General features: G+C 49.5%; 1 protein-coding gene across 4 annotated transcripts in view; it reads left to right on the forward strand.

The window, feature by feature from the left end:
- The window catches only part of CPT1B (carnitine palmitoyltransferase 1B), a 33,353-nt gene that overhangs the window by 4,575 nt on the left and 4,472 nt on the right, over positions 1-24,306 (forward strand). For 3 of the 4 annotated variants that reach the window (XM_028746555.2, XM_077935422.1, XM_077935423.1), the window contains exons 2-15: positions 5,309-5,469; positions 6,707-6,846; positions 9,366-9,543; positions 10,640-10,741; positions 12,328-12,465; positions 13,882-13,959; positions 14,157-14,264; positions 15,490-15,574; positions 16,978-17,173; positions 17,526-17,711; positions 20,179-20,284; positions 20,829-20,945; positions 21,886-22,050; positions 23,827-23,961. In XM_028746555.2, the coding sequence (XP_028602388.1) occupies positions 5,329-5,469; positions 6,707-6,846; positions 9,366-9,543; positions 10,640-10,741; positions 12,328-12,465; positions 13,882-13,959; positions 14,157-14,264; positions 15,490-15,574; positions 16,978-17,173; positions 17,526-17,711; positions 20,179-20,284; positions 20,829-20,945; positions 21,886-22,050; positions 23,827-23,961 (1,875 nt within the window). In that variant the 5' untranslated portion in view covers positions 5,309-5,328. Of the gene's footprint in view, positions 1-2,981; positions 3,002-3,199; positions 3,348-5,308; positions 5,470-6,706; positions 6,847-9,365; positions 9,544-10,639; positions 10,742-12,327; positions 12,466-13,881; positions 13,960-14,156; positions 14,265-15,489; positions 15,575-16,977; positions 17,174-17,525; positions 17,712-20,178; positions 20,285-20,828; positions 20,946-21,885; positions 22,051-23,826; positions 23,962-24,306 lie in introns of those variants that run through there. The other variant, XM_077935424.1, reaches the window with a different exon arrangement.

Here is a 24,306-nt window from a genome sequence, read left to right on the forward strand (position 1 = left end):
CGCAGACAGTTTTTCCGGGTCATGTGGCCAGCAGGACTAAGCTGCTTCTGGCGAACCAGAGCAGCGCCGTTTACCTTCCTGCCTGGAGCGGCACCTATTTATCTGCTTGCACTTTGATGTGCTTTCGAACTGCTAGGTTGGCAGGAGCTGGGACCGAGCAACGGGAGCTCACCCCGTCACAGGGATTTGAACCACCGGCCTTCTGACAAAGGAACTGGTTTGGCAAGCTTGCTCTTCTTCTTCTTCTTCTTCTTCTTCTTCTTCTTCTTCTTCTTCTTCTTCTTCTTCTTCTTCTTCTGTTATCACTCGTAGCCAAGTAAGATTGTCTTCCATAAACACGGTCTTAACACTGAGTCCACAAGTGACTGTGGAGGCCAGTTCTGGATCCACACGTCCTTCCACAGTGGGGACATTGGTTTCCGGACAGGAGCTGATCACAATGAGGGTTTGCCAAGCGTTCCTTCCTCTTAGCACATTTCTCCCTTGTGTCCTGAGTTCAAGTGTCTTCAAAGCCCATGACACCTTTCGTAACGGCTGTTCTCCAACTGGAGCACTCACAGGCCAGTGTTTCCCAGATGTCTGTGTTTATACTACATTTTTAAAGATTTGCCTTGAGAGAGTCTTTCTACCCGCACAGACACAGGCTCCCAAGAATGGGGAGGGACTCAAGACAACATCTTGACTGGCCTCCCAAACCTGCAACAATATTTCAGATCGATAGCCATTATGGTGAACACAACAGCAGGCCATGTAAACTGGCCATTTCCTGGGCAGGCAAAGGAGAGCCACTGTTTAGAAAGTCCTCCCCCTTTGCCCTTTTCCTTTCTTTCCTTAGCGGAGACGAGCTCTCTGCTTTCCACAGCAGCACAACCAGGCAGATGCGTTGGCACAGCATTGGAAAGGAAGGGAACATCTGTGTGTCTCTTGTTGGAAACCGACGGCATGGTCTATTGTTGCATCAGAAAAAAATAACAAAGAGATTGCATGCGTTGAAGAATATAAGTGGTGTAGACGATTTGTTTGAAATATGGCATCCTTTTATAAAATACTGTATTTTTCGCTGCATAAGGTGAACTTTTTTCTTCCTAAAAAGTAAGGGGAAATGTCTGTGCGTCTTATGGAGCATGGTCCCTGGAGCTGAATTGTCCAGGGGTGAAAAGCAGATCATGCTTTTTTTTTTTTTTTTTTTGAAAGAGGGAAGTGGGTGTTGAAACCAGTGGCTTAGCGTGGGTTGTCAGCACCCGGGGCAAGGCAAGTAATTTGCGCCCCCTAACCCGTGGATTTGCGCCCCCTAACCTGTGGATTTGCCCTAACCCCAGATGTTGCGCCCGGTGCGGCCGGCCCCCCCTGCACCCACCACGCTATGCCACTGGTTGAAACAAAGCCACTGATTGGAAAGCGATCGGGAGGGAGATAAGAGGAGCTAGCAATAAAGGAGGCTGCCTGGGAGGGGGGAGGTAAAAGCCCATGGATCCTCGGGATTTTTGCATTGGGTCACCCCAAATTCACCATCAGATCACATAGCATGTCCATGGCTATATCCTGCACCAAAAAAATCAGGCATCCACTGTTTCGTGGGGCCGCAATGGTGCAAAAACGTGGTTACAAAGCACGGATCCACATGGATCCTCAGGATTTTTGCATTGGGTCACCCCAAATTCACCATCAGATCACATAGCATGTCCATGGCTACAGCCTGCACCAAAAAAATCAGGCATCCACTGTTTCGTGGGGCCGCACTGGTGCAAAAACGTGGTTACAAAGCACGGATCCACATGGATTCTCCAAACTCACCGTCAAATCACATGTCTGTGACCACAGCATGAACCACAAAAATCATACATCCACTGTTTCATTCAGAATATTTTTTTCTTCTTGTTTTCCTCCTCTAAAAACTAGGTGCATCTTATGGTCAGGTGCGTCTTATGGAGCGAAAAATACAGTATATGCTGGAGAATGGCGATGACCGAAATTACAGATCAGACTTGTGCAAACCTAACTAGATCGATCTGTCCTGGAGTGGGGGGGGGGGGCGAGTGAGGATTGTGGTGCTGTATTCTTTTCTCTCTCTTTTGTTATATATTGGAAATCAATTTTAAAAACAACAGCGTGAAGGATCAGTGAAGGGAGAAGTTGTTGTAAACAAAAATCTGCCCTTTTTCCCTTATGGGGTACCCAAGAGCCCATATAGAGTCCTTACATAGGTTCCCTATTAGTACGAGAAACAGAGGTGAACCAGAGAATATTGAGAAGCAAAGCAGCTCATAAGCTTGATCTTTATTGATCTGTTGCAACAGGGTCCTCACTCACCACACGCAGGAGGGAGGAGGAACCCAGAACAATGGTGTGCAAGCCCTTATATAGACATTTTAAATTCCCTGCCCTGGAGCTCAAGACCACCCCTCCATCCATCATACATACATCACAGAAAGGGCGGTCTACAACAGAAATCTGAGTGGTTTGTTTACCTCCTGTCTGCCAGGTTACCTGTTTAATGGTCACTTGATTGGATTGCCTGGGGAGCCTGGCCAGTCTTTTGTAATCATAAATACTTAGTATCTGTGCCAGGTCACAGCCTCACACCCTATTCATATCTTAAATGTGCCCTTAAGACAGGATTTGTGAAGGAAAAAGACAATGGGAAGGTTTCCCACTTTGACCTTGCAGAGAAATAATTGAGGTCAATGTGTTCAGGACTTTTTTTTCTGTGGGGTTTTCAGACATGGGGTTTCTATATTTATGTACGTGTTTGCTTGGTACATTTATGAACATTTACTACATAGCTAAGACCTTAAAATTCTTATCACAAAGTTCCCCCTGGTGACTTTCTGCCTGCTCCTCGGCTGCTAGAGGCACCACATTTCTTGCTCTGAAGATGATGTCCACAGTAGACCTGTTTCTTTAAATGGAGCAGGGAGGAAGGTGCTCTGTCTGGGGATTCCATGACAGTTGGGGGCTCAGAAGAAAGAGGCTTTCCCCTGCCCTGAGAAGACATCCACCGGTGAGCAGCTACCTTAGACCTGCATCTTGCAGGGGGAGGTGTGAAGCCCCTTCCTCTTGGATCTCGCACTGGCACCCCTGGCACTCCAAAATCCCTTGCTTCTGCAGAAACCCCTTGGCTTGCCTTTGGTGCCGTGCAGCCCAAGAGGGGGTGATTTCCATCGCCAACTTTGCCGTTTTCTTCCCCCCTTTCTGGCAGGGCTGCTGTGCCTTTGACAGCTCCATGACGGGCAGGAATTCATCAGGACGGGCTTTCCCCAGCATGGAGATGCGATGAAGGAGGAAGCTAGACCTTCCGCTCTGACCCTGGCTCGCTTCAGCCTCTCTCCTGGGAGCTGCTTTGGGTGGTACTTTCCGAGCAGATGCAACCGCGCCAAACTCCTCGCTGTTTCTTAAAATATAAATAGGAAATGAGGGCAATTTTTAAAGGGCCCAGTGGGGCAAGGAGACCTCAGGAACCGCCTCTTGGCCTACAGATCTGCCCCCACACTGAGGTGTAAAGCAGGGGGCCCTGCACTGTGTACCTTGCCATAGGAAGCCCAGGGGGCAGACTCATTTGCAGGGCCTTTTCTGTAGTGGCACCGTGGCTTTGCAGTGGCAGGCAGCTAAAGCGTATTTCTTTCAATGGGCTTTGGGGGATGCACATCTGAGACTGATATACGGAGCTATGGTTTTTAGTGGTTACGTCGCTACGTTGTGCCGTTCTGATTTTCAGTGCTTTTTTCTCGGGAGACGCAGGGGTACGCATACCCCTAAGCATTTTGTGAATCTAAGTTTGGCCTCATTGAGGGCCATTGTTTCAATATGAGTAGGAAAATGAGAGTCCTCTAAACATTTATATTTTTTTTAGAAAACAAGTACTGCTGAATTTGATTGCATCTGTTAGGTTGTGGGTGAACATATCAGACGACACAGCGATTCTTCAAACAGCTCTTGTTTATTCACAGGCCGGAACAGAACTGAACTGAAGGGTTCAGTCAGCCTGCTTATATAGAACTCCAGTACAACGTAACTGTAACAATTTTCTAAAACTATCCAATCACTGAACGTCACTTTTGATCCCTTATTTGCATAACTATCTACAGTATCCCCCTGCTGGCCCAGGGTGAGAACTTCAGTACATAACAGCATCATTTATTTCTTGTGTTGTGAAGTGAAATAACCACTAGGAATAGGGGCAGGGTACCTCAGGCCTGGGGGCCAGATTTCTCTATTTGCCCCCCCCCCTCGGAATCCTCCCTGGGCCATGCCCCCTGTCTTCAGGCAACACCCCTCACTGAGCCTCCACATAATAATAATAATAATAATAATAATAATAATAATAATAATAATAATTTTTATTTATGCCCTGCTCCGGCCAGCCAAAGCATGGCTCAGGACAGCTAACACCAGTAAAATTACAATGGAAACATAATAGGGGGGGGGGACCCCAATTTAAAATACAGGTTAAAATGCAATTTAAAAAGCAGCCTCATTTTAAAAGTAGCCCATAAATAAATCATACCCCTCCTTGACTGCTTTTGCCTGGCAGGGGACACTTATCATGGAAGTCTGATCCACCTCTTGCTTGCCAGACTCAGGGGAGTGTGAGCGTGTGTGTGTGCGCTGAGGAGCAAGCCCACCTTACCTGGGTGCAATTTGCATTTTTTGCTCCGCCTACCTAGGCCCTGCCCACCACCTCCATGAAACCCGGAAAGTAGCCCAGACCCTTGCGGGAGGGGGGGGGGTCGCATAACTCCATACCCTCCAACTTTTCTCCAATGAAAATACGGACATCCTAAGGAAACAGAGCCTAGGACTTGCCAATCAGAAGGTCGGTGGTTTGAATCCCCGCGACGGGGTGAGCTCCCGTTGCACAGTCCCTGCTCCTGCCAACCTAGCAGTTCGAAAGCACGTCAAAGTGCAAGTAGATAAATAGGTACCACTCCAGCGGGAATGTAAACGGCGTTTCCGTGCGCTGCTCTGGTTCGCCAGAAGCGGCTTAGTCATGCTGGCCACATGACCCGGAAGCTGTACGCCGGCTCCCTCAGCCAATAAAGCGAGATGAGCGCCCCAACCCCAGAGTCGGCCACGACTGGACCTAATGGTCAGGGGTCCCTTTAGCTTTTAAGGAAAAGCAGATCAGCTTCTGTAAATCTGGGAAAACAGGGACACTTGGAGGGTCGGCGATGTGGGGCATATATGCTTTTATTCCTATTTCAGGGTCAGTCTTTTACAAGAACGCTCTGGGTTTTCTGGGGACGGTGGTTTTGTCTGCTTGTGGGTGCTGTTCTCAACCCCTCCTCCCCGCCCCCCCCCCCACGTCCAGGTGACAGCGGACCCTTCAAGATGGCGGAAGCCCACCAGGCCGTGGCCTTCCAGTTCACGGTCACCCCGGAAGGGGTGGATTTCCAGCTGAGCCGAGAAGCCCTCAAGCAGATCTACCTGTCCGGCCTCTCCTCCTGGAAGAAGCGTTTCGCCCGCATCAAGGTGAGCAGGATCTGAGTTCGAGGGAATCCTAGAATTGACCCGGGGCTGCCCCTGCTGCTCTGTTTCCTTCCAATGCATTGCAGGGACTAGAGGACCTCTAGGGTCCCTTCCAACTCTACAGTTTCCTCCAGAGCTTCAGAGCCCCCTTCCATGTACCTTGGGTTTTATTTCACCTGTGCTAGCCTCATCTATTCCACAGTGCCGTATCTGATAATCCCCTCCAGTGCATGGCCTGTTTGTTTGTTAAAGACACTGGGATCTGTAGCTCTGAGGAGGGTCAGTACCCTTAACAAACCAACAGCGCTCAGGCTGTTGAAGTGGTATAAGAATGTCCTGGGCTCTTCTTTGGCGATCCCTCGTAGCCAAGTAAAACTCTCTTCCATAAACACAGACTTAACCAGGGGTCAGCAAACTTTTTCCGCAGGGGGCCGGTCCACTGTCCCTTAGACCTTGTGGGGGGGGCGGGCTATATTTTTTTGGGGAAAGAAAGAATTCCTATGCCCCACAAATAACCCAGATACATTTTAAATAAAAGCACACATTCTACTCATGTAAAAACACGCTGATTCCTGGACCGTCCCTGGGCCGGATTGAAAAGGTGAATGGCTGGATCTGGCCCCCAGGCCTCAGTTTGCCTACCCATGGTCTTAACAGGGAGTGACTTTGGAGGCCAATTCTGGATCCACACGTCCCTCCACAGTGGGGACATAGGTTTCCGGGCGGGAGTTGATCCTGGTGTGGATTTGCCAAGTGTGCCTTCCTCTTAGCGCGTTTCTCCCTTGCGTCCTGAGTTCGAGCGACTTCAAAGCCCACAACACCTTTGGTGAAGGCTGTTCTCCAACTGGAGCGCTGGCAGGCCAGTGTTTCTCAGTTGTCAGTGTTTATACTACTTTTTTTAAGATTTGCCTTGAGACAGCCTTTAAACATCTTTTGTTGACCACCAGCATGACGCTTTCCATTTTTAAGTTCGGAAGAGAGTAGTTGCTTTGGAAGACGATCATCAGGGATCCGCACAACATGACCAGACCAACGAAGGTGATGTTGAAGAATCATTGCTTCAACACTGGTGATCTTTGCTTCTTCCAGTGCACTGGTATTCGTTTGCCTGGCTCTGCTTTATATTGTTACAGAAACATTCATTAGCCACGTGTTGCCACTGTATTTGAGCAGATATCTCTGTATTGCAACACAGGGGTTTGTTTTTGTCACTCTCTTCTGACACGGCTGCTTCCCACAGAATAGCATCCTGACCGGGGTCTACCCAGGAACACCTTCCGGCTGGCTGGCGATCTTTGCGACAACCCTGGGCTCCAGCTTATTCCACGTCGACGTCTCCATGGGGCTGATCTTCAGGATCCAGAGGCACCTGCCGCGCAGGTGAGTGGCCACCTCATCTCCTTCCCTCCCAGGTCTCCCCGAACCTCTCCGTCCCAGGCCTGCGCTCCCCCATCTCCTGGGATATCAAAGCAAGAGAGACGGGGTGGTGTACAGAGAAACATATCCTCTGGCGCAAGGAATTTTGTCCGTGCAACATAATAATAATAATAATAATAATAATAATAATAATAATAATAATAATAATAATAATTTATTTATACCCTATCCATCTGGGTTTCCCCAGCCACTCTGGGTGGCTTCCAACTGAATATTAAAAACAATACAGCGTCAGACATTATAAAGCTTCCCTAAACAAGGCTGCCTTCAGTTGTCTTTTAAAAGTAAGATAGTTCTTTATTGCCTTGACATCTGCTGGGAGGGCGTTCCACAGGGCCGGCACCACCACCGAGAAGACCCTCTGTCTGGTTCCCTGTAACCTCACTTCTTGCAGGGAGGGAAATGCCAGAAGGCCCTCGGAGCTGGACCTCCATGTCCAGGCTGAGTGATGGGGGTGGGGACACTCCTTCAGGTATACAGGACCGAGGTATACAGAACTCCCTCTCATAAGCTAAACAAGCTCTAGCTTGGGGGCCCACTCTCTTGGGGGCCCCCAAAAAATTTAAAGGAAAAAACACACGGATGTACATTTCCAAAATATAAGATAAAAAACCAATAAAATAAAACCTACATACAGCAACAGTGTTTTGTGTTGTGTAGGCTCCTATGATGTAAGTCATGGGCCCCGCCTGCTAGCCTGCTCCCTAAAATATCACTGCTTTGCTCCTTTCGATATACAGTGGTACCTTGGTTCTCAAACTTAATCTGTTCCAGAAGTCTGTTCCAAAGCCAAAGCGTTCCAAAACCAAGCTTAATAATTATTTCACTATTAATATACAGTGGATGCTCGGGTTGCGAACGTTATCTGTGTGGGAGGCACGTTTGCAACCAACCAGTGGCCAGGGATGATGGGAGTTGTAGTCCCAAAACAGCTGGAGGGCCAAGTTTGGCCACCACTGCAAACCAATTCAAGGCTGAAGAAGGCTTAGGTAGAATCACCTACCTTAGAAAGCAGCCGCCCATGGTAAGATGCCCTTGAAGAGACAATGTGGGGCTGGATCTACACTGATCTGTAAAAATGCTTTTAAAGGCTATACAAAAAAAAGTTACCTAGCTCTCAGTGCAATTTCCCATTGCCGATGGATGGCTGCTCTGTAACGCCCTCTGGTGTCTCATTGTTATAGTGTATTTTTAACGTTTTAACCGGCCAGTGTAGATTTGTCCTTGGGCTGCAGGAGTGAAGGAGCCAGAGGGGCGAGTTTAAAGCGTTAGTATCCTTTGCCAACCTGGTGCCCTCCAGCCAGTGGCGGATTGTGCGCTCTTACATTTCGGCGGCGCCCTGTGCAACTATAAAATTTGGCACCCTCCCGCCTCTCGTGCTGCATTCTGCATCATTGTTTGTGTGTCCCCTGTAGCACAGCACCCAGTGCAGTCACAGCAAACCCTAAAACCGCCTCTGCTCCAGCTGTTTGGGGCCACACCTCCCATCACGGCCTTCATGGCCTAGGACCCTTGTACCTACAGGACCGCCTCTCCTGGTATGCCCCACAGAGGACCTTAAGGTCCATAAATAGCAACACCCTAGAGGTCCCGGGCCCAAAGGAAGTCAGATTAGCCTCAACCAGAGCCAGGGCCTTCTCAGCACTGGCTCCGGCCGGGTGGAACACTCTGTCTCATGAGACCAGGGCCCTGTAGTATCTGACTTCTTTCCGCAGGGTTGTTCCACCTGGCCTTTGGCTTGGAATCCACTTGATCCCCTTCCCCTCTTTCCTTTTTCCTTTCTCCTTCTGTGATGGAACTCCTACTTGGGGACTTTTTTCTGGCCCACGTAGGACCAGTCTGGATAGTTGGCCTTGGTGACGACCTGACGTTTTCATCCCCCCAAAGTTTTTGATTTGAGTTTCTACTGAAATGAGGCTGCACAATGTTGTGTTTTATTCTTGTTTTTAAGTTGTATTTTAATCGATTGTTTTTATACCTGGTGTTAGCCGCCCTGAGCCCGATCTTTGCTGGGGAGGGCAGGGTATAAATTATTATTATTATTATTATTATTATTATTATTATTATTATTATTATTATTGTGGTACCTCGGGTTAAGAACTTAATTCATTCTGGAGGTCTGTTCTTAACCTGAAGCTGTTCTTAACCTGAGGTACCACTTTAGCTAATGGGGCCTCCCGCTGCTGCTGATTTCTGATCTCTTCCTGAAGCAAAGTTCTTAACCCGAGGTTCTATTTCTGGGTTAGTGAAGTCTGGAACTTGAAGCGTCTGTAACCCAAGGTACCACTGTATTATTATTATCTGTGTGGTTGGATGGTGCTGGAGCTGGTGGGAATTGTAGTTTGGCGTGCCTAGAAGAGGAGGAGGACCCCCAGGAGGAAGGGGATGCCACAGAGTCACCCAGGAGGAGCACATCCCTGGGGCTGGCACCACCCCCATTATTAACCCTCTCTTCCCCCCAGCTGCAATTACTGCCTGAGTCCCCGGAGCAAACACCTCCTGGGCGTCGTCCTTTTCTCCACGGGTGCCTGGATCTCGGGGATCCTGCTCTGCCGACAGACCCTCAAGCTTCTCCTCTCTTACCACGGCTGGATGTTCGAGCCCCACGGGAAGACCAGCCGCAGCACCAAGATCTGGGCGGTGAGCGGCCATCTCGGGGGGCTGGGGGGGGGGTCGGAGAATTATTCCATTGCACCTTTCCAAGTGCTCCTCCCTCGCTTTTTGTTCCTCATGCAGTTTAAATGGCAGAATTAGTATTTTTGTCCAAGCCACACTTTTACCGTTTGCATGTAGATTTTTGACGCGGCACCCTCGTTTTCTTTGTAAACTTGTGGAAAGGCAGCATATTGAAATACTTCATTGTCACTTGTACAACTTGTATAGGGACGCGGGCTGTAGGTTAAACCACAGAGCCTAGGGCTTGCCAATCAGAAGGTTGGCGGTTCGAATCCCCACGATAGGGTGAGCTCCTGTTGTTCAGTCCCTGCCCCTGCCAACCTAGCAGTTCAAAAGCACATCAAAGTGCAAGAAAATAAATAGGTACAGCTCCAGCGGGAAGGTAAACGGCATTTCCGTGCACTGCTCTGGTTCTCCAGAAGCGGCTTAGTCCTGCTGGCCACATGACCCAGAAGCTGTATGCCGGCTTCCTCGGCCAGTAAAGTGAGATGAGCGCCGCAACCCCAGAGTCGGCCACGACTGGACCTAATGCTCAGGGGTCCCTTTACCTTTACCTTACAACTTGTATACAGTGAGATTACACGTATAAGGTAAAGGTAAAAAGGTAAAGGACCCCTGGATGGTTGAGTCCAGTGAAAGGTTGCGGAGCTCATCTGGCTTTCAGGCCGAGGGGGCCGGCGTTTGTCCGCAGACGGCTTTCCAGGTCATGTGGCCAGCATGACTAAACTGCTTCTGGCGCAATGGGACACCGTGACGGAAAGCAGAGCGCATGGAAATGCCATTTACCTTCCTGCCGGAGCGGTACCTATTTATCTACTTGTGCTGGCGTGCTTTCGAACTGCTATTTGGCAGGAGCTGAGACTGAGAAATGGGAGCTCACCCCGTCGCGGGGATTCGAACCACCGACCTTCTGATCGGCAAGCCCAAGAGGCTCAGTGGTTCAGACCTCAGCGCCACCCGACTGCTCCTAAAATGACCAAGCAATTTGTCCTCTGTGGGAATGCGGAGCGTTGTGGCCCGCAGGGCTGACCGGTCAAATTGCCTCCCCTTCTCTTGGCAGGCCATGGTGAAGGTGATGTCCGGGTGCAACCCCATGCTCTACAGCTTCCAGACCTCCCTGCCCAAGCTGCCCGTGCCCTGCGTGAAGGACACCATCGAGAGGGTAAGAGGAACGGGCAAAGCACTGGGCGCTCAATGCCTGGGCGGGGAATGGCAGCCAGGGAAGAGGGACTGGGGGTCCGTTCCTCCAAGTCAAGACAGCTTGGGAGAGAGAGATCTTGCTTCAGCCCCGAGGCAACTCAGACCGGCATCCTTGCTTTGCAGCCGGGCTCTGATCTGAGCCGACCACCGGCACATCTAGCCCAGAATTGCCTGCGCTGACTGGCAGAAGCTCTCGTGGAGTTTGAGGCAGGGTTCTCTCCCTGCCATACCTGGTGGTGCTGAGTACTGCAGGACCTTCTGCATGCAAGGCAGATAATAATAATAATAATAATAATAATAATAATAATAATAATAATAATAATAATAATAATTTATTATTTATACCCCGCCCACCTGGCTGAGTTTCCCCAGTCACTCTGGGCAGCTCCCAGTCAAGTGTTAAAAAGAATACAGTATTAAATATTAAAAACTTCCCTAAACAGGGCTGCTTTCAGATGTCTTTTAAAGATAATTTAGTGGCTTATTTCCTTCACATCTGAAGGATGTTCCATAGGGCGGGCGCCAGTACTGAGAAGGCCCTCTGCCTGGTTCCCTGTAACTTGGCTTCTCACAGCAAGGGAACCGCCAGAAGGCCCTCGGAGCTGGACCTCAGTGTCCGGGCTGGACGATGGGGGTATACTGGACTGAGGCCGTTTAGGGCTTTCAAGGTCAGCACCAACACTTTGAATTGTGCTCGGAAACGTCCTGGGAGGCAATGAAGGTCTTTCAGGACCGGTGTTATGTGGTCTCTGCGGCCGCTCCCAGTCACCAGTCTAGCTGCCGCATTCTGGATTAGTTGTAGTTTCTGGGTCACCTTCAAAGGTAGCCCCACGTAGAGCGCATTGAAGTCCAAGCGGGAGATAAGTAGAGCATGCACCACACTGGCGAGACAGATATTCTTCCACTGAGCATGTCCTTTCACTATACGAACCACACCATTGGTTCATGCAGCCCAGTGCAGTCTGCACAGACTGGCAGCATCCCTCCGGGATCCCAGGCAGGGAGCTTTTCCCAGCCCTGTTTTTTATTTGGTTGCTTGTTACACCTGTTCCATTTATCTGCCCCCTTTCCCTCGAGGTGGCCTGCATCGTTCTCCTCCTCCCCATTCCCTCCTCACAACAACCCTGTGAGGTGGGCTGGGCTGAGAGACGGCGACTTGGCCCTCAAGGTCACACCCAGGGAGCCTTGTGGGCTGAATGGGAATTCGAACCCTGGTCTCTGCCGGACCATATTTTGACACTCTAACCGTTATGCCACGCTGGAACTCATAGATTCATTGTATTGGAAGGGACCCCGAGGGTCATCTAGCCCAACCTCCTGCTTGCTTGGGGTGAGACTTGAATCCACGACCCTGAGATTAAGAGTCTCATGCTCTCCCCAGTGACCTATCCTCTTAGGAATGGAACCGGGGGCCTTCTGCAGGCAGAGCAGATGCCAAGACCCTTTCCAAGCTCAGATCCTGCGTCTCCTCTGTCTTGGGGCAAGGCGGCGGGGGTCCCAAGGGCACAGGATTCCGTCCAATCCTCCCTTGCTTTCCTTCTCCTGCAGTACCTGGAATCTGTCCGCCCCCTGCTGGACGCAGACAAGTATGACGACATGGAGGCCTTAGCCTTGGACTTCCAGCTTAACGTTGCCCCCCGCCTCCAGAAATACCTCATCCTCAAGTCCTGGTGGGCCACCAACTATGTGAGTCTGCTTGCCCCCCACCATGGCGCACCCTCCGACCCATGTCAGTGGGGGTGGGGCGCTTGAGCAGCCTCCCAGGGTGTCTCCACCTGCATGCCTTCTGCCAGCCCTCAGAGCAGCTCCTGCCTCCTCTTCTCCATCCTGGGCATCTAGCCCAAATTCTTACCTGGCGTCCCACCTCTTCTGTGGCTCCCTGGACAAAAGCCTCCCAAAAGAGCCTGCTGGGTCAAGCCACTGGATGCCTGTAGGAAGCTGGGAAGCAGAACACAAGCGCAAGGGCTGTCTGCCATGCCCATACCCAGCTGGTATGGCTGCCTCCGACTGTGGAGGGCAGAGCTTTGGCATCCTGGCGACGAGCCATCAAAAGCCCTCTTCTCCTTCATGAATGTATACAACCCTCTTTCAAAGCCGTCGCTTCCTCCCATGGGAGTGAGTTCCATACCTTAGCTTATCCATATCTGGACCTTATCACAGCAGGGACTTGGAAGCAAAGCGCCCTCTCTGGGCTCAGAGAGAGATCATATGACGAAGGTGCTGGAATATTGCCAGAACCTAGAGAAGTCTATCAGTTGCAGGACTTTGCAAGCAACTGAACTTAGGACTTGGCTGCCGACCTTGTCATGGCAAGGACTTTGAAGTAAAGAGCCCTCTCTGGGCTCAGAGAGAGAAGATTGCTTGTAACCTCTGTAAATCGTGGGTGTAGCGCTGCATATTGGTTTTGGTCTACTAAAAACAACTCTGCCAAACCACTGTTCTCTGTGGTGAGCTTAACCGCTTGACTGAGCTTCCGCAACACATACACCCAACACCACCCCAACATTTGTCTAATCTTTTATAGCCGCCTGGGTTGGTGGCCATCACTGCCTCCTGTGGCAGTGAGTTCCATAGTTTAACTGCATGAAGAAGGACTTTCTTTTATCCGTCCTGAATCTTCGAACACTCAGCTCCACTGAATGTCCACAACTTATAGTTTTATGAGAAGTGTGTGTGTGTGGGGGGGAGCTTTTTCCCATCCACTTTCTCAATGGCGTGCCTAATTTTTAAAAAAAATTCTATCATGCCCCAATCACTCGCCTTTTCTCCAAACTGAAAAGTACCGGAGGCAGACGGGACCTTGGGAAGGAAGAAGAGGATGCCCTTAAAAGAGGAACAGACAAATTCATGGAGGACCAAAAGGCTTGTTGGAATGGCTGTAGCTTCTGGGATAATGCTTTTGGATGGAAACCACGGGAGGGGAGAATTGTGCTCAGATCCTGCCTGTGGGTTTCCCCATATGGCCCCTTTGAGAAGAGGATGCTGGCCCAGATGGGCCCCCTTTGGCCTGATCCTGCAGGGTCCTCCCGTGTTCCTATGTATTGCCACCCCCCTTCCTCTGCCCACCTGGCCGGGCTGCGACAGGTGTTGTACTTCTGGCAGGTGAGCGACTGGTGGGAGGAGTACATCTACCTCCGAGGAAGAAGCCCCATCATGGTGAACAGCAACTACTACGTCATGGTGAGTGGGGGGGGGCATGGCTTGTGGGGAGGAGTCTTCCTGGAGGTGGGGCAGGTCTCCATCCCACCAGCCAGAATCTGGCCACCGAGTGGGCAGAGCGCAGGAGGGCTCCAGCCCTTCCACCACCACCCCCGCTCCTTGCCCCGCTACTATGGGGAGGTGTCCCAATACTGACCCCACCCTCTTTCCTCGGCCAGGATTTCCTGTACGTGACGCCCACCCACAACCAGGCGGCCAGGGCAGCCAATGCTGTGCACTCCATCATGCTGTACCGACGACGCCTGGATCATGAAGACCTTCCGCCTGTGAGTCAGGGCCAGGGAGGGGGGGGGGGCTCCCGAAAGAAGGATCCAGGAATTTAGGTCACCCTATTTATGCGAATCCAATGCGCCCCCCCCCTCCATTTTCAAAACCTTGAAACTAAAAAGGTATTTGCTGGTGAATGTCAACATGGCATCAGATCTAACGCACATCCTAATTTTCACGACGTCATTTGGCCAAAAAATGGTGAGCATTGCATTTGAGTGAATGTGGTATTTGCTGTGTTTATATTCCACATTGAGCTCAAGGCGGCATAATTGGCTCTCCCCACCTCTTCGTTTAATCCCCCCCCCCAACAGCCCTGCGAGGTAGGTTCGGCTGGGACTGGCCTCCAAGGTCACCCAGTGAGCCAAGCATGGGGAGGATTTGAACCCGGGTCTCTCCAGCACCCCAGCCTTCATTCAATCCCTGCAACAGGAGGGTTAGGTTGAGGGAAGGCAGTGACTGGCCTCCACCCAGGGCACCCAGTGAGCTTCATGGCTGAGTGGGAGGGCCTGAACCCTGGTCTCTCAGAGGTCCTAGTCTGATACTCTAACCCAGGGGCCGGAACAGGCCCAATCGCCTTTGCAATCCGGCCCATGAACGGTCCGGGATTCAGCGTGTTTTTACATGAGTAGAATGTGCCCTTTTATTTAAAATGCATCTCTGGGTTATTTGTGGGGCATAGGAATTCGTTCATCCCCCCCCCAAAAAAAATATAGTCCGGCCCTCCACAAGGCCTGAGGGACAGTGGACCGGCCCCCTGCTGAAAAAGTTTGCTGACCCCTGCTCTAACCACTCCACTCCACTCCCTCTGCCTGCCCCTGATTCACAGGCTCTCCGGACACAAGACAGGCCAACTCTTGCCAGGCTGAAGGGTCCTGCCTGAGGATCCCAAGAGAAGTTAAAATAATTTTTATGACATTTCTCAAGGTGGAAGTTCCCCTCATATATTTATGCCCCCCCTTCTTTCCTCAAGGTGGATTTCGTTGTTCTCCCCATTTTATACCCCAACCACCCTTTGAGGTAGGCGACGCTGAGAGGCCATGTCCGAGTGGGGGATTTGAACCCGGGTCTCTCCCAGGTCCTAGCCCGTAGTTTTTAATATATTTTTTAAAGATGTGATGCTAACTTTTGGCTTATGTTATTACCAGTAGCAATCTTGCTAGCAGCCGGACCGAAAACTGGTTAACCTCATAAGCAGCTAACGCTCCTCCTCCCTGCCCCCAGGTGATGGCGCTGGGCTTGGTCCCCATGTGCTCCTACCAGATGGAGAGGATGTTCAACACGACCCGCATCCCTGGAGAGGAGGCAGGTGGGTGGCATTTAGGGTGGCACGAAGCAGGTGGCATGGCGGAGTGGGGGCAGGGGGCCCCTGCCAGCTCACCGGTGTGATGCGCTGAAATTCATCAGGCGTGGTGCAGAAAAGCAGCCTTGTGGACCTTTCTACCTGGCCCTCGGGACTCTCTGCGGGAGTGCCAGCTTGGTCCCGCAACTGTGGGTGCCCGGGGTCGTGGGTGCCCAACCTTACTATATGCTTGTGAAACATGGACCACTTATAAACACCAGCTCCTTGAAAGATTACATCAACGGAGTCTCCAAAATTTTTACATATCACTTGGGAAGATAGGTGAACTAATACCAGTGTACTGGAAGAAGCAAAGATCACCAGTGTTGAAGTAATGATTCTTCAACATCAACTTTGCTGGACTGGTCAAGTTGTGCAGATGCCTGATGATCGTCTTCCGAAGCAACTACTCTATTCCAAACTTAAAAATGGAAAGCGTCATGCTGGTGGTCAACAAAAGAGGTTTAAAGACTGTCACAAGGCAAATCTAAAAAAATATAGCATAAACACTGACAACTGGGAAACACTGGCCTGCGAGCGCTCCAATTGGAAAATAGCCCTTACCAAAGGTGTCATGGGCTTTGAAGACACTCGAACTCAGGACCAAAGGGAGAAATGTGCCAGAAGGAAGGCATGCTTGGCAAATCCACACCGTGATCAACTCCCACCCAGAAGCCAACGTCCCCACTGTGGAAGAACATGTGGATCCAGAATTGGCCTCCACAGTCACTTATGGACTCACTGTTAAAACCGTGTTTATGGAAGGCAATCTTACCATATTTTTCACTCCATAAGACGCACCTGACCATAAAAAGCGCTTAGTTTTTAGAAGAGGAAAGGGGGGAAAGCCCCGTTTTTTGAGGATCAGCTCACAGTTGTGGAGCTTCTTTTGCAAAGGGGAAAAATCCTGTTTTTATGGGGTTCAACTCACAGCTCTGCACCTTTTTTAGGAAAGGAAAGGGAGCCGTTTCTGCAGTTTCCAGACAGATAATCTAATCAGCCAGTCCCATGTCGCTGGGGAAACAAACGGCCTCCATCTGCAGAACATTCAACAATGGAGGCCTGGGCAAAGGGCCGGAAAGGGAGCCAGCGATTGCCCACACATTCGCCCCATAAGATGCACAGACATTTCCCCTTACTTTTTAGGAGGGAAAAGGTGCGTCTTATGGAGCGAAAAACACGGTGCTCGGGTACGACGGATCACAGAAGAAGAAGAAGAAGAAGAAGAAGAAGAAGAAGAAGAAGAAGAAGAAGAAGAAGAAGAAGAAGAGGAAGAAGACCACTGTATTTTAAACTGCAAAACAGAAAATTTAATAAAAAATGATATAGGAGGAAGGCCCGCATTCATCCTGGCTCTCTCTTGCCCCTAGACTACCTCCTGCACCTGTCGGACAGCAGGCACCTGGCCGTCTTCCACAAAGGCCGCTTCTACAAGCTGTGGCTCTACCAGGCGGGGAAGCTGCTCTCCCCCCGCGACCTGGAGATGCAGTTCCAGCGCATCCTGGACGACCCTTCGCCCCCCCAGCCCAACGAGGTGCGGCTGGCCGCTCTCACTGCCGGGGAACGGTAAGCGCTGCGGCCGGAGGAGGGGGGCGGGGGGGGGCCTCTCCCGGGTCAGGTCCCCCCACCCAGTTCAGCAGGTGAGGCCCCTCGCCTCCCCCAACAGAATTTTATTTCCCCCCCAGACGGAGGAGCCTCCTTTGGGATGACTTGGCTGCTCTCCTCTTCCTTTTAGGGCTTTTAATGTATTTTTCAATTTTGATGTATTTTTCAATTTTGATGTATTTTTCAATTTTGATGTATTTTTCAATTTTGATGTATTTTTCAATTTTGATGTATTTTTCAATTTTAATGTATTTTTAATCTTTCGTTGGAAGCCACCCAGAGTGGCTGGGAAATTATTATTATTATATTCCAGGGGTCCGTGGGCCGAAGCCCGGAAGAAATACTTCAGCCGAGGGAAGAACAAGGCCTCCTTGGACTGCATCGAGCGAGCCGCCTTCTTCCTGACCCTGGATGAGGACGAGCAAGGCTTCTCCCCAGACCACGAGGACAGCCTGGACCTTTACTCCAAAAGCCTCCTGCACGGGAGATGCTACGACAGGTAAGGGGTCTCTCTCGCTCTGCCCACCTGCCTAGCCGAACCTCCCTTCTGAGCGCCACCGCTGTGGTCCTCACTAGGGCTGGGCAGAGTCTGATTTTCAACATCAAGATATATCTTTTTATTACTGTTAATATTTTCTCTAAATTTTACACTCACACAAAGTCATACCTCGAGTTACAGACGTTTCAGGTTGCGTTTTTTTGGGTTACGGACCCGCCGAAACCCAGAAGTACCGGAACAGGTTACTTCCAGATTTTGGCGGTCGCGCATGCTCAGAAGCACTAAATTGCACTTTGTGCATGCGCAGAAGCGCCGAATTGCAACCCGCGCATGCGTAGATGCAGCGCTGGGGGTTGCGAACGTGCCTCCCTCACGGATCAGGTTCGCAACCCGAGCGTCCACTGTATATAGCAAAACAGTTTACATAAAACAGCACAAACGAAAGAAAAAGAACAGTACGTCAGTAACAACTGCACACACACTAACAACAAAACTTCTAACTCCACACACACTCTTGACTTCCGATTCACCTCACTGTGCTTTCTACATATTCTTCAGCAATGTCTAGGCAACACGATGACCATGTATATACGCAACAGACAATCTTTATAGAATTCCTTCAAACCATAACAAGTACAAAATGAAATCTTTAGTCTCAAAGTCTCTGAAAATCTTTAAAAGAAGCGAGGTACCAGACTTTGTGCGATGAAAGACAAGCTGTGAAGCTTTGTGTATTCAGCAAATATGATGTCCAACATGGAACAGTGATTCCAGATATTGACTACTGTTTCATAGTCAATGTCAGTGATATTTTAGGGAACAGGCTAGCAGGCGGGGCCCATGACTTACATCATAGGAGCCTCCACAACACAAGACACTGTTGCTGTATGTAGCTTTTATTTTATTGTTTTTTTATCTTATATTTTGGAAATGTACATCCAGCTTTTTTTCCTCCTTTAAATTTTTGGGGGGCTCCCAAGAGAGAGGGGCCCTAAGCTATAGCTTGTTTAGCTTATACGTAAATCCGGCACTGCTAGTAATGGACCAGCATTCTTAAGCAACCTACCAGACCACTGGCTGCAGAGAGATTCTGACTTCTTTTGCCAGCCAGCTCTTGAGATTTGCAGCCGTAGGCAGGGGAAACTGGAAACGCTGCTTCTGTTTTCTCAGTCTTTTCAGCCATGGCCAGTTCTGGTGATTCTCTGCCTGCAGGAGGCAGGAAGGAGTCTGGGCAGATTTAGAAAGGGCGAAGCATGGACTGCCACCAGATTTTCCAATACCACACTTGATTCATGATAAATTGCCAGCTCTTTTTAAAACAACAACAACAGTTATGATTTCCTCCAAATATCGGTTTAAAACAATATAGTGCATATGCCTAGTCCTCACTCCTTTTCCATGGTTACTCACTTTTGAATTCCTTCGGGGTAGGGATGTGCAGGCGTGGCTTGGCTCACTTCCACGAGTCGCCTGGGGCAGCCGTTGGGCACCTGGCATGATGCTTCTGCTCCTGGTTGTTTGCCCAGAGCCCATAAATACCCTACCCTTGATGAGCAGGGAAGAAAAGAACTCTTTGGGCAGCCCAGCGCACACACCTGCCTGCCTGCTGCTCTGAGGGATCTCACCTGTTCCAGGTGCCAGCTGCTCAGCGGAGCGGCAGGTGCCTCCACAACTGACTGCCATGTTTCTCTATCTTCCTGGGCTTCCTCTATGTTCCTAAGGCTATCGCACCTCTGCCTTCCCATAGTGCAGGGGTCAGCAAGCTTTTTCAGCCGTGGGCCGGTCCACCATCCCGCAGACCTTGTGGGGGGCCAGACTATATTTTGAGGGGGGAAAGAACGAATTCCTATGCCCCACAAATAACCCAGAGATGCATTTTAAATAAAAGGACACATTCTACTCATCTAAAAACACACTGATTCCCAGACCATCCGGGGGCCGGATTTAGAAGGTAATTGGGCCACATCCGGAGGGATATTTTAATTATTTGCATCATATATTTACACCTATTATTATTTCATGTTATAGCAAGTTTCTAGAGACTAGATTATGAGTCTTTGTAAATTGTGTTTCTAAAGGAACTTTTGTTATTGCCAAATGCCAATGTGTTTGCATTATTAAGTTTGTTATGAATAAAACAATCATGTTAAGTTAGAGCTTAATAATTATTTCACTATTAATAGACTTCTTAATTGTATTTCATTTCAAAAATCACTTTGTTAAAATACATGTTTTGTTATGTGCAAATGGCTTGAGATACCTATGAGGTCCATCAATGACCATATAGCATATATTCAACACAAAAAAGCAACAATTTGTTGTTCACAAAGGTCAGCTGGAGCTATCAAGGGCCCCATTACCTTCAGTAGCTTAGGGCCTCATCCAACCTCAATGCGACCCTGCTTGTGGCTGCCTGGCTTGCCCCGGCCTCCGCCCGTTCTGACGCGGGTCATCCTTCTCTCTGCAGGTGGTTTGACAAGTCCTTTACGCTGGTGGTGTATCGCAACGGCAAGCTGGGTGCCAACGCCGAGCACTCGTGGGCCGACGCGCCCATCATGGGGCACCTCTGGGAGGTGAGAGGCAGGCAGGGAGGAGTCCCTCCTTTTTTACTCCCCCATGCGTACAACTGTGAGAGAGGGTTGCTGTGTTGCAGCGGGTTGGGCTGGATGACCCCTGGGTGCCCCCTCCAACTGTGCAGTTCTGTGATTCTATAGCAGGCACCCCCGAACTTGGGCCTCCAGGTGCTTTATAATAATAATAATAAATTTGATTTATACCCCCGCTCCCTGGCCAGAGCCTGGCTCAGGGCTGCTAACATCAATAACATCACAGTAAAAACATAAGAGGGGGAAGGGGGGGGGAGAGAGGGGAAAAAACCCAATTTAAAATACAAGTTAAAATGCAGCCTCAATCAAGACCATAAGGGGAGGGAAACTTAAGGGACTATGTTTTGGGACTACAACTCCCATCATCCCTAGCTAACAGGACCAGTGGCCAGGAATGATAGGAATTGTAGTCCCAAAACATTTGGAGGGCCAAGTTTGGGGGTGCCTGTTCTATAGGAACTTCTCTCTCCCCCCCCCCCCCAGCTCTCATCCTTTCTGCCTTCCTCCCCAGTTCATGCTGGCCACAGACGAGTTCCAGCTGGGGTACTGCAGCAGCGGACATTGCCACGGGGTGCCCAACACAGACCTCCCCATGCCACAGCGCTTGACGTGGGACATTTCTGAGGAGGTAGGCTTTGCACTGTTGCAGGAATTTATGTATAGGTTGGGGGGGGGGTTGCCCCTCCAGCAGATATCATGCACATGCAGCCCACTACCAAAATCAGCACCATCACTTTTGTGACTTGTCCGCACGAAGCACTTCATCACAGTTTCTTCCTACCTATTCAAAGGGCCTCTGCTGCATGATACCAAATGTAAGAATTCACTGATAAATGTATCTATGTACTGGCTCACTGGGAAAACTTCAGAAATTCATATAGACAGGTGAGCTCAGCTACTCAGCAGCCCCTCTGCCTGAGTGATAATCCCTGGCCTCCTGATACCTGAGGGCCAGACAGGTAGCCATTCCAGAAATAACAAACCCAGATGAAGACAAAAGGGTGGGATTAACTTGGCTGGGAAACAAGGAAATGTACATATCTCTTTTGTTCCACTTGATGGGTGTTTGGTGGAGGGCAAGGGGAACCATGGGGCAGGGTCCAGGATGCTCAGATTCCTGCCACCAGACCTCCCCTTTCATGACATCACTATGATGTATTAGTGATGCAGTTGGGGGGTGTAACATGGGGATTAGCAGCTAATAAAAGTTTGCGTTCTCTTTTGTTTGGGGCTTCCATCTTGTTCCACCTGGTGGCAGGTGGGAGTCCTGTCACGACAGTCTTCAATAAAGACCAAGCCTACTGGCTGCTGTTTTGCTCTGGTATTCCTGACTGGTGTCCTTGTTTTTTGTCCAAGGGAGCCCTCAGATTTCTCCGTTAACAGCACCCCCATTTTTTGCTCCTGAGGAGTGCCAGACGCTGTGCGGAACATCTCCAGGGCCACATGGTCCATGCTGCTCTCTGGCTCCCAACCGAGAGGTGTTGCGCCCCCTCCTCACCCTCGAGAGCGTGGGGCAGGGTGGGGGGCTTCCCTCCGACCTCTCAACCCCCCCCGGCTTATCCTTGCAGTGCAGCCAGGCCATCGAGCTTTCGTACCGCGTGGCCAGGACCCTGGCGGACGACGTGGATTTCCACTCCTTCCGCTTCACGGAGTTTGGCAAAGGGCGCATTAAGAAGTGCAGGACCAGCCCAGACAGCTTCATCCAGATTGCCCTGCAGCTGGCGCATTTCCGGGTAAGTGGCCCCCCCTCCCCAATGAACAGTGGCAGGTGGGGTCGGAGGCCAGGGCGTGCAGGATGCGGCGCTCACCTTTGCACAACTGGCCACGTGCAAAAGCAGGGGTTTCTTCACGGCTGCGGCGCATAAACCAGGGTGGATAAAAATGAATTATTTTTAAAAATTTAAATCGAATTTTTTAAAAAAATTAATAGGATTTTTAAAATAAAAGGCTTTTGGAGGGAAAACCTTTCCAAAGGTTTTCTCTTGAAGTTACATTATAGTCCAAAGGCTCTTCATCAGGAAGTAAGGATTTGTTTTAAGTTTTTCATGTGGGCTAAAACTCAGTCTAAGTTGTTTTTAATCGTTTAACCGCATCAGTTAACAAACATGGATACACATGCTATAATGTTATTGTTTTAGTTAAATAAATTGTTTACATTGTTATTAAGGGAATGATTGTTTTTCTCCTTCCAGTAAAGTACAGCGGAAAAGTTGTCCAAATATAAACAGTTAACTTATTAAACCTCACAATACTTTCATAATTATCGGTCTGTGTATTTCTAATAGCATAACCAAATCAGTCATTTTTGATATAACTGTAAAAAACTACTCTGAAAATTTATTATGCCAAAAATGAAACCTTCATCTGGTTGTAAATATTAAGAGGATGCCAGCAAGATTGAACCTTTCTGTAAAAAAATGATTTAAAACAACACTTACTGACTAGTGATTTAAATCGATTTGATTTAAATCAAATCCACCCTGGCACAAATCTCTCTCTATCCTCCCTGCATCATGGATTATTCAGCCGTGACCCCTGCACTGCATGGGGGCAGACTAGATGGCCATTGGAGACCCCACCAAAGTCCACCAGTTTGGACTGTTAAGCTAAATAGCTTTGATTTTGAAGAAATGTGCAACTGGTTGCTAGCCCGTTGAATTTTATTGTTGTTCTCCCTTAAGTGGGCTGTGCAAACTGATATTCTGAATAATGCTTTTTATAGAGTCGTGTGAGGGATGAGTTTATGGAACAGAGGGGGGTGGTATTCCCCCCCCAAAAAAAATGGGGGGGACCACTACCTGGCCACCCTTTCCTGAAGTGTCAGGGTGCGCAAAGCCTTGAGAAGGGGCTTAGGAGAGGATGAGGGCCTGGATGTGTTCCTTGCAAAGTTGGGGGCCTGAGGGCCAGTGCCGGATTTACGTATAAGCTAAACAAGCTATAGCTTAGGGCCCCACTCTCTTGGGGCCCCCCAAAAAATTAAAGGAAAAAACACCTGGATGTACATTTCCAGAATATAAGATAAAAACCATATAAAATAAAACCTACACCCAGCAACAGTGTGTATGTGTTGTGTGGGCTCCTCTGATGTAAGTCATGGGCCCCGCCTGCTAGCCTGCTCTCTAAAACATAGCTGTCAACTTTTCCCTTATCTTGCGAGGAATCCTATTCGGAATAAGGAAATTTCCCTTAAAGAAAGGGAAACGTTGGGAGCTATGCCCTCAAATATCCCTGGTTTTCTCCTTTCTATATACAGGGTACCTGCATTCTGTATGGACTGGTAGCCTGGCAACCTGTGCAAATGGCTTTAGATACTGATTAGGTCCATCAATGACCATATAGCATATATTCAACACAAAAAACAGCGACCATTTGTTGTTGACATAGAAAGGGCCCCATTACCTTCAGGAGCTGAGGGCCTCATCAAACCGAAATCCTGCCCTGATGGGGGCATTCAGGTTTGGCTTCCTCTCCTGCCCCCCAGCCCACGTCCTCACTGCCTCTTCTTCCAGGACAAGGGCCGGTTCTGCCTCACCTACGAGGCCTCCATGACGCGGCTCTTCAGGGAAGGGAGGACGGAGACGGTCCGATCCTGCACCAGTGAGTCCACAGCCTTCGTGCGCAGCATGTCCAACTCAAAGTGCAGTGTGAGTTTCATCGTTGTGAGGGTCTCCCCGTCCCCCCTTGGCCCTCATCCTTACCCCTTCCCTCCTGCCTGTCAGAAGCCCCTTTGCACTTTCTCTCCCTCCCTCCCACTCTCTCTCTGTTATATATTGTTATGCAGTAGTACCTTGGTTCCCAAAGTTGATCCGTTCCGGATGTCCGTTCCAAAAGCAAAGCGTTCCAAAATCAAGGAAACACTATTAATTATTATTATTATTATTATTATTATTATTATTATTATTATTGGATATTTACAATGCAGTCAAACCAACAGCCATGTTTGCTAGATAGGTGCCAGGAGAATAAAGGTAAAGGGTAAAGGGACCCCT

Source organism: Podarcis muralis, chromosome 10 (assembly GCF_964188315.1).
Source record: "Podarcis muralis chromosome 10, rPodMur119.hap1.1, whole genome shotgun sequence".
NCBI classification, from domain to species: Eukaryota; Metazoa; Chordata; class Lepidosauria; order Squamata; family Lacertidae; genus Podarcis; species Podarcis muralis.